The sequence below is a fragment of the Centropristis striata genome, chromosome 5, assembly GCF_030273125.1.
Source record: "Centropristis striata isolate RG_2023a ecotype Rhode Island chromosome 5, C.striata_1.0, whole genome shotgun sequence".
NCBI lineage: Eukaryota > Metazoa > Chordata > Actinopteri > Perciformes > Serranidae > Centropristis > Centropristis striata.
The window spans coordinates 1,304,273-1,324,278 of NC_081521.1; the positions used below are offsets into that span (position 1 = coordinate 1,304,273).

The 20,006-nt window shown below is 37.2% G+C and overlaps 1 protein-coding gene across 1 annotated transcript in view; it reads right to left on the reverse strand.

The window, feature by feature from the left end:
• LOC131972328 (plasma membrane calcium-transporting ATPase 3-like) overlaps positions 1-20,006 on the reverse strand; it is a 95,298-nt gene that overhangs the window by 13,830 nt on the left and 61,462 nt on the right. Inside the window, 8 exon segments of the mRNA XM_059334144.1 lie at positions 7,789-7,971; positions 8,959-9,066; positions 13,289-13,500; positions 14,405-14,618; positions 15,448-15,639; positions 15,831-15,937; positions 16,734-16,821; positions 18,694-18,873. Coding sequence (XP_059190127.1) covers positions 7,789-7,971; positions 8,959-9,066; positions 13,289-13,500; positions 14,405-14,618; positions 15,448-15,639; positions 15,831-15,937; positions 16,734-16,821; positions 18,694-18,873 — 1,284 coding nt within the window.

Below are 20,006 nucleotides of genomic sequence, written 5' to 3' on the forward strand. Positions count from 1 at the left end.
ATTTAAACAAGTCACAAAGTAATTATACTTCTACTCTACTTTCGATCAATTACTCCTTCATTTACTACAGGAACCATTAAACTATCAGAACTTTCAGCTCTTTATTGAAACGCTTTTATGCAACTTTTTATACCATAAATAATGCACTTCATCTTCCAACTCTGCCATCTTTACATTTTACATTTTTAGCTTTCAGGTTTTTTGACATTGCAGTCAATGCATTTGAACTATGTTTACTAGTTTATGCTAACGTATGACGACATGATAGAACTCAATCGATCTTTAACATGTCGCTTTCTTGTAAATTACTCTCTGTGTCTGAATATGGTAAAATACAGAGCAATTAGATCCAGATTTGAATAAACAGATCCAACATGGCTGCAGCAGACGCCAAGCTCTCTTTGGATCTAGCTGTAGACAGAGTTCTAGATAGTTTAGAGCCAAAGCTTATTTTAAAAGAAGAACAACGTTTGGCTTTACTCTCCTTTATCACCACCAAAAAGGATGTTTTAGCCTTGCTGAGAAACAGGATTTGGCAAAAGCCTAATCTACCAACTAGCCCCGTTAGCGGCTAAGCTAACGGGTTTTAGCCAGACCCAGTCGTTGTGGTCGTCTCACCATTGATTGGCTAAGAGCTACGTACAGACGCTTATGATAGACTAGTGGGTCGTGGAGTCGTGGTTGAAGCGTAGCAGTAATTCTTTTGAAAACACGGAGGGACAAGTGGCAAAGAAGGCCGAAATTCCGTCTGTATCTTGAAGATTATGTTTTGTGGATTTATGTCCACAAGTTGCAACCCACCTTAAATAGTTTAAGAGAGAACACTAGAAATGAGCAGAGTTTTAAACATTTATGGAGCTTTAAATGGTTCATTTTATAGTTTAAAATGGTTCTATGGTCACTGTTTTTACTACATTATTATGAATCACTACATTTTAGTGATGAGAAATATTTGCAATTAATTTAGTCATGGATTATTAACATTTAAAATGTTTGAAATAGTTGTTGTTTTTCTAATTTTTGAATTGTGTATGTGTTTATAAGTTCCAAAGTTTAATAAATCAGACACTGATGGCACAGAGCTCTGTTTTTAAGTCTTTGTTTTTTTTCAACCAAAAATGCTTTTTTACCCTGGTTAGGAGGTACTTGGCTGAAAAAATATTTCACAGGAGGAACATCACTGAAAAAAGGTTGAGAACCAGTGTGATAGACATTCGTAGCGCCCAATAAACGGTTCTGGAGGATCATAAACCCCGCCTCCTCTACGGAAAAATGAACAGGTGGTCTCCAGACTAGATCTCATTTGTGATATAGTCTGGTGTTAGCCAGGCTAACTATTCTGTGTATGAATTGCTAATACTAACCCTAACCCCATCCTTAGAGCTCCAGCTGACAGGAACAACTGTATATTTTATTTGACCATGTTTGGCTGCCTCCAAACAATATGAAGTGATTCAGAAAAGCAAACCTGGAACACTAAGTAAGTTCATGCTTGCTGCTTCAAATGTCCTCCTTGTCAACCCAATTTGTTTTCCAGGACCTGGAGCACAGCTGGATGACTCCAGAATGTGTCATAGTTCTGTTGAGTAACAGATTTGGACATAACCAAGCTCTTCAAAATAAAGAACAAAGAGTTGAAAAAGCAAGCAATGAGCTAGCAGCTGTTTCTTTTCTATCAGTCAGCCAATGTTAATGTTGCAGCAACGTCCAGCTCTGGATCATGATCAGATACATATAGTTACATATTCTAATGATGCTCTAAAGTGATGCATGTGTTTAAACAGAGCTCAGGTGAGTACCTACAGGTGATGGAGCAGCGTGGGCAGGTAGGCAGCATGGGATGGATGGAAGGGAGCGAGGAAGGGAAGGAGAAGCAACTGAGAAGACGGAAGGAAAACAATCAAATGAAGAGACAGCACACACACACGCATGCACACACACACACACACACACACAAGCCCACAGACGCAGATTTACACACTCACACACTGACAAAGAAACACAGAAGTCAAACTACGGCTCACGGATATGTCAGCTGATGCACACACACACACACACACACACACACACTTGCAAACAGACACGTGCAGAACTGACATACAAAGAAAATCAAGAGAAAACATGAGGAGTGGACGCTACTCTAGTGAGGAGATGGGAGGATGAAAAAAGGGATGAGGTAAAGGACAAAGTAAATGTAGAAAAAAGAAAAAGAAAACCTACCAAAGAAATCTTATCAGTTTGCTACATACAGTAAGAGCCCGTATTTAGATTTGGTAAAATCTAAATACTTCTACAAAAGAATAACTCTACTTATATGAAGAACAATAAATAGAATACATTTCACAGAATATTTCTGCAAACAGGGGACCTGCAATATCTCGTAAATATAGAAAGAAGAAAAAGGAGAAAAACTGTGATGGAGAGAGAGGAAAAAAACAGACTGCACAGAGAGAAAAATCGTGACTTTTTGAAGACATCAGAGAGGCCAAACGTGTGGCGTTGGAGCTGGAAATACTGTTACAGAAACAACCAGTTGACAACAGTTGCAGCACCGGCGGACATAAATGAGAAAAGCAAAAGAAGGAGAAAGAAAGCAATAGTGAAAGAGGAAGAGGGAACCTTTTTTTGAATCGGTAGTCTTGGAAACAGCAGTGTGTTATGGGGCTTTTATACTCGAAGGTTTACACTTTAGAGAAGCCATATGGAGCCGTTTGGTAATGAGAATGATTCAATGCTAGGGAAACCTGATCAGACCAGTAATAGGAGCAACAATAACAATCTGTTTTGGTTCAGAGAGAAGAAATGAAACCACTCCTTAATGTTTAGAGCAGCTTCAACCACAGTAACCACGCTTGACCTTATAGAGGAAATAAGACAGGAGGCAGGAAGCAGCCGTCCGTCTCCAGCTGGACGATCCGTCCTTTGTTTTCACCACGTCAACATGTTTCACTGCTAACGTCTATTATTTTATTCTTTTAACCCTTTGATGCACAACAGGGGTCTCAAACTGGCGGCCCGCGGGCCAATTGTGGCCCTCGTGACGATATTTTGTGGCCCCCACCTTGATATTAAAGTTTAATGTGAGTTTTATATGAATGGCACTTTACCGTGTTGTGTGTGGAAGGTCCCTTTAATTACTGTTTTTGGTAATTTTGTGACACTTTTTGGTAATTTTGTGTCTTTTTTTTAGTAATTTTGTGTCTTTTTTTTGTAAATTTGTGTTTTTTTAAATAATTCTGTGTCTTTTTTTTGTTGTAATTTTGTGTCTTTTTTTTGGTAATTTTGTGTCTTTTTCAGTAATTTTGTGTCTTTTTTTGGTAATTTTGTGTCTTTTTTTGTAATCTTGTGTCTTTTTTTGGTCATTTTGTGTCTTTTTTTTGGTCATTTTGTGCCTTTTTTTGGTCATTTTGTGTCTTTTTAAAAAATATATTTTTTAAATAATTTTGTGTTTTTTTTGGTAAATATGTGTCTTTTTTGGTCATTTTGTGTATTTTCTTTAATCAATTTGTGTCTTTTTAGTGGTTTTACTGGTAATTTTGTGTATTTTTTAGTCATTTTTACATCTACAGTCATGAAAACATCCTTGATAATAACCAAAATCATGAATAAAACCATGTTAAAGGTCTAGATATCAGCTCTTAAATTAAACTCTTTTCAGATATTTTTGTTGTTATATTATATTCGTCCAAACATTGAAAATCCCAATAAAAATATAACATGGGAAATGAATGCATGTTGTGCATCAAAGGGTTAAACTTTTCTTTCTTTCCTTATAAATAATTCCTCTCCGTTTAGTCAGGACGCCTCAGACAGAGAGAGAACATCAGGCTGCCTCCTGCACCCAACCAACACTCAACAACAACAACAACAACAACAACAACAACACACTCTGGACTGGGACTGACTGGATCTAGACCAGACCAGACCAGAACAACACAGCTGGTCAGGACTTGGTGCTGTTTGAAAAGGGAGCAGAAGAGAAAAAGAATAGAGGAAACATTGCACACACACGAGCAGCGAGCGAGCCATAAGGGGACACAGTCAAAGAGGAAAAACTGCAGTCCACGTGCCGTGCAGCAGTGTGTGTCTGTGTGTGTGTCTACTAATGAGTGTGTGTGTGTGTGTGTGAGGAGAAAGTGGCTGTGTGTGTGCAGGTATGCATGTGTGTGTATGTGTGCATGCTTTCGGCGGACTCACTCCCGGGGGCTGGGCTGGTATTGGCTGTAGCGGTGGAGAGAGCTACGTGAGAGGGGGTAGAGATAGTGTTTACATCGTGGAGTTGACTGAGCACGGAGGAGCGCCGTCTCACCGCTCCCTGAAACGAACCGCTTCGCTTGAATGTGCTCACTACCTCCATCTGCAGGACAGAGACAAAACAGCAGCACTCAGTGAGGGCAGCAGGCCTGGCTGAGTGGTTCCTGCTGCCTTTCACACCACAAACGCTACAAACATCCACAGCAGCCAAAACTACCTTTCATTGCAAATTTGCAGCATCGATCACAACTTTCTGACAAATAGGAGATAGAAATGATGTCTGCACTGCAAGAAAACGGTGTTTAAAAAACCAGATCAAACAGTAAATCTGAGGGAAATGATCTTGCTGCATGGACAGATAATTTACCTTGACAAGATTTATTAAATTAAGATTATTGAATCTAGAAATAAGCATGTTGAACACTTAAAATAATAAATGAACTCTTAAAACCAGATAAATGATCTAACACTTCTAAATCTAAAGTTTTTTTTTATCTTGGTAAGAACCAAATAATCATCAGGTCACTCTGCTCAGGCCAGTTCATCACTGCTGGCAGCTTTAATTTATCTGGTTTTAAGAGTTCATTTATTATTTTAAGGACAATTTTTCTCTTATTTTAAGGACAATTTTTTTCAGTTTTTCTGACTATTTTTTCAGTTTTTCTGACTATTTTTTTCTGATTTTCTGACTATTTTTTTCTGTTTTTCTGACAATTTTTTTTCTGTTTTTCTGACTATTTTTTTCCTGTTTTTCGAACATTTTTTTCCTGTTTTTCTGACTTTTTTCCAGTTTTTTATTAAATCTAGAAATAAGCATGTTAAACACTTTAAATAAGAAATTAACTCTTAAAACCAGATAAATGATCTAACACTTCTAAATCTAAAGTTTTTTTTATCTTGGTAAGAACCAAATAATCATCAGGTCACTCTGCTCGGGCCAGTTCATCACTGCTGGCAGCTTTAATTTATCTGGTTTTAAGAGTTCATTTATTATTTTAAGGACAATTTTTCTCTTATTTTAAGGACAATTTTTTTCAGTTTTTCTGACTATTTTTTCAGTTTTTCTGACTATTTTTTTCTGATTTTCTGACTATTTTTTTCCGATTTTCTGACAATTTTTTTTCTGTTTTTCTGACTATTTTTTTCCTGTTTTTCGAACATTTTTTTCCTGTTTTTCTGACTTTTTTCCAGTTTTTTATTAAATCTAGAAATAAGCATGTTAAACACTTTAAATAAGAAATTAACTCTTAAAACCAGATAAATTATCCAACACTTCTAAATCTAAAGTTTTTTTTATCTTGGTAAGAACCAAATAATCATCAGGTCACTCTGCTCGGGCCAGTTCATCACTGCTGGCAGCTTTACTTTATCTGGTTTTAAGAGTTCATTTATTATTTTAAGTGTTCAACATGCTTATTTCTAGATTTAATAATCTTAATTTAATAAATCTTGTCAAGGTAAATTATCTGTCCATGCAGCAGCAGATTTACTGTTTGATCTGGTTTTTAGACTAAACACCTTTTTGTCAGTGTGTATATGAGCTTGTGTGTGTGTGTGTGTGTGTGTGTGTTGTCTGCCCACTCAGACCCTCCTAATGAAACACTGACCACTTAACTTAAAGGCACTTAAAGACTCTGGACTGGATCTCTAACGGCTCAGAAGGCTGTTTATGCTCTTATTTACTGTCTTCGTGTCACACGAAGCAGTGTAAGAATCAATCAATGAAGGTAATCAATCAGGTCAGCAGCCTGTCTACTTAGCATTAGCCTGTAAACACTCACACACTGAGCCACGGTCACAGCATGGAGCCTCTCTGATCAGCATCTTAAATACCACTATAATAACAGTATTAAAGGACATTTCAGCAGGTTTGAGCACCACAGACAGAGTTACAGCTGTGTAGGAGAGAAAAGACTGGGATGGTTATGTTTGGCACAAGAAGAAGAACAGCACAGACAATAAGATACAGACTGACTTCAGATGACTGACAACAAATCAGATGCAGTTTAATCTCAACTAGGGTTGTCAAAAGTATCCATACTCAAAAAAGTATCAATACTAAAACGTTGTATCCGGATACGATACTCATATTCAAAAGTATCGATAGTATCGATGTTGTTATGTGTGTAAAGCAAACCAAGGAAGGAACACTAAAGTTAAGTTATTGTTATTTTTTATCAAGCTTGCCTAATATTGTGCACAGCATACAACCTCAACATATTGTTCTAATTGTTATTGTTTATCGTATTTATTTATTAAGCTTGTTATCATAGTTGCAGTTTCTTTTTGCACAACTGTTTTTTATTATAAATACACTGCAAAAAAAAAGAAAAGTTGGGTGAACTCAAAATTTCAAGGCAACAAACTTCGATAAAATTTTAAGTTGGACAATTAAACTAAATATTTTAAGTTTTGTTTCTGAGTTTGCTCAACTCTGAATTCAGATTTTTGAATTTATAATTTAACATTGTAATAACTTTTAATCCTTACTTCTGCTAACTTCTGCAATGTGCTGAATTGGCACGATTGTAACGCCGCTATGAAATGTCAGCTAATGTTACGACCACAATTTAGAGTTAGCATTGATACGCTAATGGCTACTCTTGTAGCTGTAACAAGCAGCGCCGCTAGCATCAGTTAGCCGCTAGCGTAAGTTAGCTTCTAGCATCAGTTAGCCGCTAGCGTCAGTTAGCCGCTAGCTTTCGCTAATGACCCAATTTTACCGATTTCCCGCATTTCCCAACAAAGAAATAAGAGTTATCAGAACTATTGTCCCTTGTTGTGAACCCCAACTTAAAGATATAAGTAACAACAACTCACCAACTTGTTTTTGAGCAGACAACTGGCTTCCTTTGTTGTGCTAACTTACATTATTGCCCTAAATGTCAATCATTTATATTTCCAAGTTTTACCAACTTAAATCACTGTTTTAGGCCAAAAAAATACAAGTTGGCTTTTTTTTGCAGTGTATTTAACGTGTGGCTCTGTTCATTTTTACATGTTGCATTTTTCTTGTTAATAGAATATTTCTGTTAAATTTTGGAGTCTTTGTTTTTATCCTGGTGGTATCGAAAATGGTATCGAGTATCGAATATTTTCCTGAGTATCGGTATGGAGTTGAAAATGTTAGTATGGTGACAACCCTAGTCTCAACTAAAACTCTATATTTATCATAGAAAGAGTCAATAATGCAGCAGATCTAAGTATCTAATGTTAGTATGTAAAGGCCATCATACAGGCAGTTTATTTAGAGACAGTGTGTCACTAGAAAACTCACTAATATCAACAATAATAATACCCTGTGTTTCAATATAAAGCACTAAATTAAAAAAATATGCACACATTAGGCATTCATATTCAGAATCAGAATTCTTTATGACACAAAAGGTTGCAAACCCCCATTAATCTGTAATTCACCTTAAAGAAACTGTGAGTGGTGACCAGAGCAGCTCCTGGTGGATGGTTCTGGTTCTCTACGTCTAGTCCTGTGGAAGAGGTTTGTTAGGGTTCTGTGGTGGTCTGGGGGAACCGTACCTGGGTCTGGATGCGGTTCAGGCCTCTGAACCAGAGGATCTGTCCACGGCGGAGTTCTCTCTCAGCACAGTCGATCTCCTCCTCATCCTCGGCCATCTCCTCCCCTTCCTCCTCGCCGGGCTCCAGGCCCAGCCCCGCCTCCTTCAGACACGGCAGCCGCTCCGTTGGCACCGTGGCGATCACCTGGAGGACAGGTGGGTTCATAGAAAATACTTATTTGACCATAAGGCAAGGCAAGGCAAGTTTATTTGTATAGCACAATTCAACACAAGGTGATTCAAAGTGCTTTACATACACATTAAAACAGCACGATACAATAGAAAACAGTAAAAACAGTCAGTTAAAACAGGGAAATAGAAATAAAAATACAAATAAGAGATAAGAAAAGAGAAAAAATAATAAAAAGCACAAGTCAAACATTACGTAGTTAAAAAGTAAGGGCAGTAGAGTAGAGCAGATAAGTGTTAAAGTTAAGATACGCTGCAGTAAACTATAGTGTTTTTAGTCCTGATTTAAAGGAGCTGACCTCACATCTACAGCTACACTGTAAAATAAAAGTAGTTTTTACCGGCAGCTGTGGTTGCCAGAACTTTACCGTAATAAATACGGTGCAACTTGTTCTAATATTACGGTAAAATGATATTAGCACTGTTGATTTCCTGTTTAAGATTGCCATTTTATTCCATATTTTACCGTCACTCTTCTACGTAATAACAGTGGTGGAAGAAGTATTCAGATCCTTTATTTACTGCAGTAAAAGTACTAATACACACTGTGAAATGACTCCACTACAGTAAAAGTCCTGCATTCAAAACTTACTGAAGTAAAAGTACAAAAGTTCAGATTTATAAATTAAGGAAAGAAGGAAACACAAAGTCTAAGCAATAAAAACCCAAAGACCTGATAATTATAATAAAATGTGTTCTAATAAGTGACTCTTTATGTAATAATCAGGTTTATTTTGTTGCAGTATAGCAATGAAACTACGATCTTTTTTGTACAAATTTGATCTTGCTTCCAAACTTTGGGCCTGTAGTGTATGATAAACCAGAGAATACCAGATTATTTTCACATAAATAGACACAGAGGTGTTGTATAAACTGGTGTGAAAGGTTTCCTTCTCCTCACCTCAGAGAAAGTGAAGGTAAACCAGGTGTGTTAGCTGCTTACCTGCCCCCAGAGGAGCTCGCCCACTCCCACAAACAGACACCAGAGCCACTGCTCCACGTTGAGAGGGGCGCAGCTGAACGGTTTCCCTCCAAACTGCACAATCACGATCTGCACAAACAAATCAAGGTCACACTTACAAACACAGCGTCAAGGGAGACACTGGAAGAAAAACACTGTTTGAATGATTCATTATCACTGTGATCCTGGCTGCAACTCATTAACATTTCTATCCATTTTCCCTCAATGTGAAGTCTTATAGGGCTATTTGGTCCATTTTAGAAACCTTTTCATGACTTTTCGTGTCTTTTTTGGTCATTTTCTGTCTTTTGTTGTGTCTTTTTTAGTAATTTTGTCTCTTTTTTGTTCATTTTGTGTATTTTTTGTTCACTTTGTCTATTTTTTGATCATTTTGTGTCTTTTTATAGTCATTTTGTGTCTTTTTTTAGTCATTTTGTGTCTTTTTATAGTCATTTTGTGTCTTTTTTTAAAAAGTCATTTTGTGTCTTTTTTTTAAAAAGTCATTTTGTGTCTTTTTTTTAAGTAATTTTGTGTCTTTTTTCAGTCATTTTGTGTCTTTTTGGGGGTCATTTTGTGTCTTTTTTAGTCCTTTAGTAGTAGTACATAAAATGTGATTTTGAATCTTTTTTTATTTTCAAAACACTATCATGCTCAATAAAGAATTTGAAATGTTGCAAATGTGAACAAAGGTGTCAAATCTAACATATAAGACACCAGAGCCACTGCTCCACGTTGAGAGGGGCGCAGCTGAACGGTTTCCCTCCAAACTGCACAATCACGATCTGCACAAACAAACCATGGTCACACTTACAAACACAGAGTCAAAGGAGACACGAGCACTGTTTGAATGGTTCATTATCACTGTAATACTGGCTGCAACTCATTAACATTTCTATCCATTTTCCCTCAATGTGAAGTTGATTCTTCTGTGTTTAACTCTATGGAGTCTTATAGGGCTGTTTGGTCCATTTTAGAAACCTTTTCATGTCTTTTTGTCTTTTTTGGTCATTTTCTGTCTTTTTTTGTAATTTTGTGTCTTCTTCTGTGGTTTATTTTTGTCATTTTGTGTCTTTTTTGTTCATTTTGTGTCTTTTTTTGGTCATTTTGTGTCTTTTTTTAGTCATTTTGTGTCTTTTTTAAAAAAAAGTCATTTTGTGTCTTTTTTGGTCATTTTCTGTCTTTTATTGTGTCTTTTTTAGTCATTTTGTGTCTTCTTCTGTTTTTTTGTCATTTTGTGTCTTTTTTGTTCATTTTGTGTCTTTTTTTAGTCATTTTGTGTCTTTTTTAAGTCATTTTGTGTCTTTTTTAGTCATTTTGTGTCTTTTTTAGTCCTTCAGTCCCATCCATCCATCCATCCATCCATCCATCCATCCATCCATCCATCCATTACTACCCATCCATCCATCCATCCATCCACCCATCCATCCATCCACCCATCCATCCATCCACCCATCCGTCCATCCATCCATCCATCCATCCACCCATCCATCCATCCATCCATCCATCCATCCATTACTACCCATCCATCCATCCATCCACCCATCCATCCATTACTGCCCATCCATCCATCCATCCATCCATCCATCCATTACTACCCATCCATCCATCCATCCATCCATCCATCCATCCATCCATCCATCCATCCATCCATCCATCCATTACTACCCACCCATCCATCCATCCATCCATCCATCCATCCATTACTACCCATCCATCCATCCATCCATCCATCCATCCATCCATCCATCCATCCATCCATTACTACCCATCCATCCATCCATCCACCCATCCATCCTTTACTGCCCATCCATCCATCCATCCATCCATCCATCATTACTACCCATCCATCCATCCATCACTACCCATCCATCCATCCATCCATCCATTCATCCATCCATCCATCCATCCATCCCTCCATTACTACCCATCCATCCATCCATCCATCCATCCATCCATCCATCCATCCCTCCATTACTACCCATTCATCCATCCATCCATCCCTCCATTACTACCCATTCATCCATCCATCCATTCATCCATCCATCCATCCATCCATCCATCCATCCATCCATCCATCCCTCCATTACTACCCATTCATCCATCCATCCATCCCTCCATTACTACCCATCCATCCATCCATCCATTACTACCATCCATCCACCCATCCATCCATCCATCCATCCACCCATCCATCCATCCATCCATCCATCCATCCATCCATCCATCCATCCATCAACCCATCCATCCATCCATCCATCCATCCATCCATCCATCCATCCATCCATCCATCCACCCATCCATCCATCCATTACTACCATCCATCCACCCATCCATCCATCCATCCATCCACCCATCCATCCATCCATCCACCCATCCATCCATCCATCCACCCATCCATCCATCCATCCATCCATCCACCCATCCATCCATCCATCCATCCACCCATCCATCCATCCATCCAATCCAGTTTGTGTCACAGTGTTAAATTGCCACCTTAAGAAATGTTTATAACAGGTCGTATGACTTATTGTTCTGACATAATAAACCTTTAACTTGGACCACAGCAGCTGCTCCTGTGGGTTTATCTTCCTCAGTGGACGTAGTGACAGCATTTATAAACATCATTTACAACAAGAGCGAGGTTTATCAGTGACACCATCATCTTGACACCAAACAGCTCAGTCATAAATCTCTCTGGGAGTCTGACACAGTGTATCACATGCGGTAATAATATATTCCTGCAGGGAGGAAGGATCCATCTCTCTGACTGATCTCTCTATTCCACCTCTCAAGTCTTCAGCTCGCTCTCATCTACAATTCTCCAAAACGCTCTTAACTGTCTCTTTGTCACTCAGCATCACTTCCATCCCCTCCAGCTCTCTCTTCTCCTGCTCCTCCCCAGAGAGTCTGAAGAGGAACTTATACCTCTGTTTCTTCTTCTTATCCCTTACTCTGTCTTTGCTTACCTGTCTGGGTTTTCGTCCATCTACTCATAATCCCCTGCTCAGTGCATTTATTCACTCAATTCAATAAACAACCCCTTTGTTGTAAATGTTTTTTAGTCATTTTCTGTCTTTTTTTGTAATTTTGTGTCTTCTTCTGTGGTTTATTTTTGTCATTTTGTCTTCTCATGTTGTGTCTTTTTTGGTCATTTTCTGTCTTTTATTGTGTGTTTTTTTTTTCATTTTGTCTCTCTTTTGTTCATTTTGTGTCTTTTTTTAGTCATTTTTTGTCTTTTTTTAGTCATTTTGTGTCTTTTTTAAGTCATTTTGTGTCTTTGTTAGTCCTTTAGTACCATCCATCCATCCATCCATTACTACCCATCCATCCATCCATCCATCCATCCATCCATCCATCCATCCACCCATTCATCCATCCATTCATCCATCCATCCATCCACCCATCCATCCATCCATCCACCCATCCATCCATCCATCCATCCACCCATCCATCCATCCATCCATTGTAAATGTTTGAGATCTTAAATCTAAACTTTTTGAAGTGCAAAACAGGTTACAACATGAAAAACTGTGACAATCAAGAAGCTGCCAATAATGAAATAGACTGAAAATATTCACATTCATTTTCTCTATTGACAGACTTAGAAGGTGAATAAGAAAGCAGAGGCACCAAAACAGGTCGCCAGTTGAATCCCAGGACTGAAGTGCCCTTAAGCAAGGCACCAAAACGAAGCCAAAAAAAACAACAAAAAAGTTTTGGCTTTTCCACAAGTTTCCATGTCCAATTTAATGCATCAACTCTTTTTCAGCAAAGGTTAAAATCACCTTGACCAAGTGTAATATGATGTTACTTTTTTTGTAGAGAATTTTCAGATTTTTTTTTGTCATTTGTGTTTACTGTTTTTTTTGTGTGGTTTTGGGCTATTTTTTGTGTGTTTTTTGTCATTCTGTGTGTGTTTTTATCTGTGTTTTTTGTATTTTTTCCCCATTTTTTTGTGTTTTTTGTGTGTTCTGTGTGTTTTTTTTGTTTGTTTTTTTGGTGTGTTTCTTGTGTGTTTTTTTTGTGTGTTTCTGTGGGGTTTTTCTATTAAAAAACATTGTGTTTTTTGTACGTTTTTATTTGTGTTTTTTGTATTTTTTTTTGTGTGTTTTTGGTGTTTCAAAATGTTGATCCAGTAAGTCAAAATGTCCGGTGAGGTTGAGGTGAAAAAGATGATAGCAGCATGACATGATGATCATTATTTAAGTTGCATATACAGGCAGAATGAAAAAGAGTAAAAAACCAACAGAATAGCCCCAAACTCCAAAGGGTTAAAGAACTTGAACACAGGTAATTTAAGGGTTAACCTTACCTGCACGGCGAAGGTCCCCAGAACGATGGAGCAGAAGATGGGGTTCGCAAAAATGCCGTCAAAGACGTTTCTCTCCCCGTGGATTTTGCGAGCGTTGATCTCATTGAAGAGTTGCATGAGGACGAAGGTGTTGAAGATGATGGTGTAGTGTTCAGAGGGAGGAGAGTGGAGCGGAGCGTTGCGACCGCTGTCAATGTTAAACATACGCTCACCTGGAAGGTGGAGGAGGAGGGGGAGGAGCTTAGAGGTGTGGGAAAAAGAATCTCAGCTGTGTTGATTTAGTAAGTCTTCTCAATCTGCTGCAGGACCAATAAACAGTTCAACACTTTTCACCCTGAAATATCTGCTGTTGAGAAAATTCTATTTCAACAACAATTGAAAGTGTCTTTGAGCTCATTCTACCATGTACTTAATGGCTTTTCTACTACTGACGGGTAATAAATATTAACAAAATAAGAAACAGATAAACAATGACATTTTGTCACTTTTGGGGCTGAGTCACATGACGTGTGGTCATTGCCTTGCCCCCCTTTAGACTGTCAGATTTTTCATATTAACATAGAAATGGACCCCAACTCCCTGATTCTTTGTCTTCCAACTGTCTATTTGAAAACAGCAGTCAACAAAAGATTGTATAATATTAAACATTTGCAGCTAGGAAAAATATCCTTCTGCAGTGGGTCAGTAAAGGTTCCTTCTGTCTGTGTTTGTTGCAAAATAATTTTTGATCTGATCATTTTAGAATATCTTACCAACGTCATACATCACAGTGGAGATCAGTTCTACAGAGTGTGACTACCGGGCTTTTTCTCCACTCTATTAAAAGGTCTGATGGGCACTTGAATGACATTTGTGTAATGTAAAACTGATCCTCCACCTCGTGTATAATGTCATATGTTCATCTCTTATGTAAGAGCTGTCATGTTTTGTGTTTGTTTTGTTGAATGGAATCAAAAACTGCAATAAAAACAATGAAAAAAAACCCCAAACAAAAACATTACAATAAACACTATGAGCTGCTGAGATGGCTTTGTGTTTGTGTTTGTGTGTGTCTACACCAAAGCACCTTTTTAAAAATAAAAATAAAAGCATGCTGATATAAAAACCCAATCAGACCTATGAAGAGCAGGGTGAAGATGATGACCAGCTGATAGACTCCGTGTCCCAGGATGTTCTTCATCATGGTGAGGGAGATGAGCGGGTTGTTGCGTCCGTATGGTTTCCGTAGCAACAGGTCCTCGGTGGGGGGCTCCGTGGCGAGGGCCAGAGACGCAAACGTGTCCATGATGAGGTTCACCCACAGCATCTGGACCGCCTTCAGAGGGGAGTCCTGCACAGAGATCCAGAACCAGGTCCACATTAGTCTCCTTATCAACATTAACAGCTTTATGTGTCATAAATCATTTGAGTCTGATGTCTCAGTTAATCAGGTCATTTAATTATCAGAACACAAGTTTTTTCTTTTTGTGTAGTTTTATTTCTGTTCCACTGGGTTATGATACAACAGGTCAGTATGGGCTGAAATATGTGCCACCAGACACTGAATTTTGAATTATTTATATTTGTATTTGAATTGTGACAACTGAATGTTTCAGTTCCAAACTAATACATTAAATTTCAAAATTACAATTCAGATTCAGTTTTTCGATGCAATGATTCAAATTGAACAATACAAATTCAAATTATGTGACTCGAATTCTGTTTTTTTTTTAATGCAATTATTCAAGTTAAGCAATTCAAATTCAAATATAAATAATTCAAATTCAGTTTCTTGTATGTGTGTTAATAATAAGTGTGTGCACCTGAGTGATGGTTATATTGTGTGTATGTTAATAATAAGTGTGTGTGTGTGTGTGTGTGTGTGTGTGTGTGTGTGTTTGTGTGTGTGTACACCTGAGTGATGTCATATTGTATGTGTGTGTTAATAAATGTGTGTGTGTGTACCTGAGTGATGTTATATTATATACTGTGTGTGTGTGTGTGTGTGTGTACCTGGGTGATGGTTATATTGTGTGTGTTAATAATAAGTGTGTGTGTGTGTGTGTGTGTGTGTACCTGGGTGATGGTTATACTGTGTGTATTAATAATAGGTGTGTGTGTGTGTGTGTGTACCTGAGTGATGTTATACTATATATATTGTGTATTAATAATGAATGTACCTGGGTGATGCAGGCCCCGGTGAAGGCCACTATGACGGCCACCACGTTGACCGTCAGCTGGAACTGGAGGAACTTGGAGATGGAGTCGTAGACGTTGCGTCCCCACATCACCGCCTTCACGATGCTGCTGAAGTTATCGTCAGTCAGGATGATGTCAGACGCTTCTTTAGCCACGTCCGTCCCCGCAATGCCCTGAAACACACGCACACGCAGACAGAGACACAGAGGACGACTCAGACTGTTAGAAGGGCCAAAAAATAACGAGGACACATTCTGCACAACATGGAGCCAGCAGCAGCAGAAAGCTCTATGTCATTACATTATAGTAGCTAGTGAAGTTTTAACACCAATAAACATGAACGGTGGATAATGTTTGTGGTTACCATGGCGAAGCCAACATCAGCCTTCTTCAGAGCCGGTCCGTCGTTGGTTCCATCTCCTGTTACCGCGACAACCTGTCTCTGTTCCAGGACGGTGCTGTCGATAATACCTGGACACAAACAGGGAGGACCAATCACATTCAAGTCTGTGTGTGTGTGTGTGTATAATAGGGTTGTCAAAAGTATCGCTACTCAAAAAAGTATCGATACTAAAACGTTGTATCCGGATACGATACTCATTTTCAAAAGTATCGAATTGACCTATTACTGATGTTATCGTAGCATTAATGTTAGTCGTGTTATTATTAGCCGTTAGCCGCAGCTAGCAATTAAAGGCTGACGTCACGTTAATGATTATAAACAACGTTAATAAATAAATCAGACACGTAGTATGCCCATATTATTATGACACAGTGTCAGTGTACATAAGCATAGAGTTAATAAGTTTATATAAATGTTGGTGAGTGAAAAGTGTTATTTTCTCTCTTGAAGTCCCAGAATGAAGCAGAGAAAAGTAACCAAACAGCAACACACAGCCCAAAATATTGTTCTAACTGTTATTGTTTATTGTATTTATTTATTTTCTGCACTACCTCAGACCTGAAGCTTGTTATCATAGTTGCAGTTTCTTTTTGCCCAACTGTTTTTATTATAAATATTTAACCTGTGGTTCTGTTCATTTTTACATGTTGCATTTTTCTTGTTAATGAAAATATTTCAGTTAAATTTTGGGGTCTTTGTTTTTATCCTGGTGGTATCGGAAATGGTATCGAGTATCCAATATTTTCCTGAGTATTGGTATCGAGTTGAACATTTTAGTATCATGACAACCCTAGTGTTAATAAAGCTGAGACTCACCTTTGACCAGTGTGTGTGTGTGTGTGTGTGTGTGTGTGTGTGACTCACCTTTGACCAGTGTGTGTTTGTCGGTGGGCGAGGATCGAGCCAACACTCGGAGTTTGGGCCAGATTTTGTCGATACGTTCCTGTTCGATCTGTCACATGACAAACATGGAGAGAAAGAGTTACTGATGATGTCACATGATGTCACATGATGTCACTATTGATCCAGAGGCTGGGAGGGAGGAGGAGCATTAAGGCTCAACATACTACAGTCATACATACTGTCAGTTATTAGACAGCTCTGGTTTCTTGTTCATTTTAATGTCTGGTTCAGCTAAAGGTTCATTTGTTTGGATAAATATAATGATGGTAAAGTAACTGTAGTCTTTACTAGACCATTAATATACCATTTTTTTAATGATTTAGATTGTTAAACATTAATAAATGATCTATTTACCATTCTAAATGGCCTATAGATGGTTTATAAATTATGATTTAACATTAATAAACTATCTGTTTACCATTTATAAATGGTAATAAAAATGATCACTGACCTACATATAACACATTTGGCTGGTTAAGTAACAAACTTTAAAGCAGTTTTTCTCAGTTTTACCTTATTGTGTAGTTACTGCAGTTAGACTCTGTAGGACAGAATAAAGGGAAACTGAGGCTTCAGCCAAATGATCCGAGAAAAAAAACTTTATCTGAAAGTTCTCCAGCAGGTTTTCTATCATTTCTGGTCACACTCTGGTTTCCCAGTAGAGGTGCGGTGGAGCCAGAGGAAGAGAGTGATTACATTTCTGCTGCAGCATGCTAGAGTCCCAGTGAGTGAGGGTAATAAGGGTAATAAGGGTAATAACAGGCCTAATGTGTGGTTTCACTTTTCAAAGCTCAACAAAGACAAAAACACTTGCTGCAATATAATGTAATGTAATATAACAGAGAGCTGGAAGTGGTCACATGTACAGTAGCTGCAGCTTCAAGATGCAGCACTATGCCCTGCAGAATGACTGACAGGCAGGTTACCATTACTATTGTGTTATTACAGATTAAAGTACCAAAAAAAGGTACCATTGTGTGGTTGGGTTATATTGTATCCACGCAAAAAAGGTGTTTAGTCTAAAAACAAGATAAAAACAGTAAATCTGAGGGAAATGATCTCGCTGCATGGACAGATCATTTCATGATTTCTTGAATTAAGATTATTAAATCTAGAAATAAGCATGTTGTTACCAAGATAACAAAAACTTTGTGTCTATTTTTGGTGTTTTTTTGTGTTTTTTTTGGTGATTTTACATCTTTTATGTCTCCTTTTTTGGTGTTTTATGGTCTTTTTTTATGTCTTTTTTGGTCATTTTATGTCTTTTTGTGTCTTTTTTTATGTCTTTTTGTGTCTTTTGTATATTTTATGTCTTTTTTTGGTCATTTTGTGTCTTTTTACATCTTCTTTTGGTCACAAAATGACCAAAAACGACCAAAAACAACATGGATGTTAAACACTTAATACTGCCTGTTTCTAAGAATTCCTCAGCGCATTTTTCTTCAATCTGCGTAAAAATAATACAACTTTAGACCAAAAAAGACTTAAAATTACCCCCCCCCCCCAAAAAATGTAAAATGACCAAAAAAAGTCACAAAATGACCAAAAGAATATGTTAAATTACAAAAAAATATGTAAGATTTACCGAAAATGACAAAAAAACAAAATGACAAAAATAGACACAAAATGATATATATATATATATATATAAAAAAAAAGACTTCCAGTAGTGACGTCGTCCTTATTTTAAGTGTTCAACATGCTTATTTCTAGATTTAATAATCTTAATTTAATAAATCTTGTCAAGCTAAATTATCTGTCCATGCAGCAAGATCATTTCCCTCAGATTTACTGTTTGATCTGGTTTTTAGACTAAACACCTTTTTCAATTGCACTCTTAAATAATGATAATTTAGACAAATCATGTTAAAGATTTTAGAGTGTACATTTAAAATGTTTGAAGTTCCCTGGACGGACTGACCTCTCCTTTCTCGTTTCTGATTCGTCGGTTGAAGTCTTTCCCCTCTAGACAGATGAAGTCGTCTCCAGGATGGATGATCCCACATTTAGCAGCGATGGCTCTCGCCGTGTTGATGTTGTCTCCAGTCACCATCCGCACCGTGATGCCGGCACGCTGACACTTACGGATGGCGTCAGGAACCTGAGACACACAGGGAAACACAACATACACTGTAAAAAATATGACTTTTTCTCGTAGATTTGCCACTTTTAGTCTCTTAAATCTGTGACTTTTTTTCGTAAATTTGCCACTTTTAATATCGTAAATCTGCAACTTTTTTTCGCAGATTTGCCACCTCAAATCTCTTAAATCTGAAATTTTTTTCTTGCAGAATTGCCACTTTTAATCTCTTTAATCTGTGACTTTTTTCTTTGCAGATTTGCCACTTTTAATCTTTTAAATCTATGACTTTTTTTTTCGTAGATTTGCCACTTTTAATCTCTTAAATTTTAGACTTTTTTTCGTAAATTTGCCACTTTTAATCTCATAAATCTGTGACTTTTTTCTTTGCAGATTTGCCACTTTTAATCTCTTAAATCTGTAATTTTTTTCTTTGCAGATTTGCCACTTTTAATCTCTTAAATCTGAGACTTTTTTTCGTAAATTTGCCACTTTTAATCTTTTAAATCTGTGACTTTTTTTTGTAAATTTGCCACTTTTAATCTCTTAAATCTGTGACTTTTTTCTAGTAGATTTGCCACTTTTAATCTCTTTAATCTGTGACTTTTTTATCGCAGATTTGCCACTTTTAATCTCTTAAATCTGTGACTTTTTTCTTTGCAGATTTGCCACTTTTAATCTCTTAAATCTGTGACTTTTTTTTCGTAAATTTGCCACTTTTAATCTCTTAAATCTGTGACTTTTTTCTCACACATTTGCCACTTTTAATCTCTTAAATCTGTGACTTTTTTCTCACAAATTTGCCACTTTTAATCTCTTAAATCTGTGACTTTTTTCTCACAAATTTGCCACTTTTAATCTCTTAAATCTGTGACTTTTTTTTCGTAAATTTGCCACTTTTAATCTCTTAAATCTATGACTTTTTTATCGCAGATTTGCCACTTTTAATCTCTTAAATCTGTGACTTTTTTCTTGTAGATTTGCCACTTTTAATCTCTTAAATCTGTGACTTTTTTCTCACAAATTTGCCACTTTTAATCTCTTAAATCTGGGACTTTTTTTTGTAAATTTGCCACTTTTAATCTCTTAAATCTGTGACTTTTTTTCGTAAATTTGCCACTTTTAATCTCTTAAATCTGTGACTTTTTTCTCAC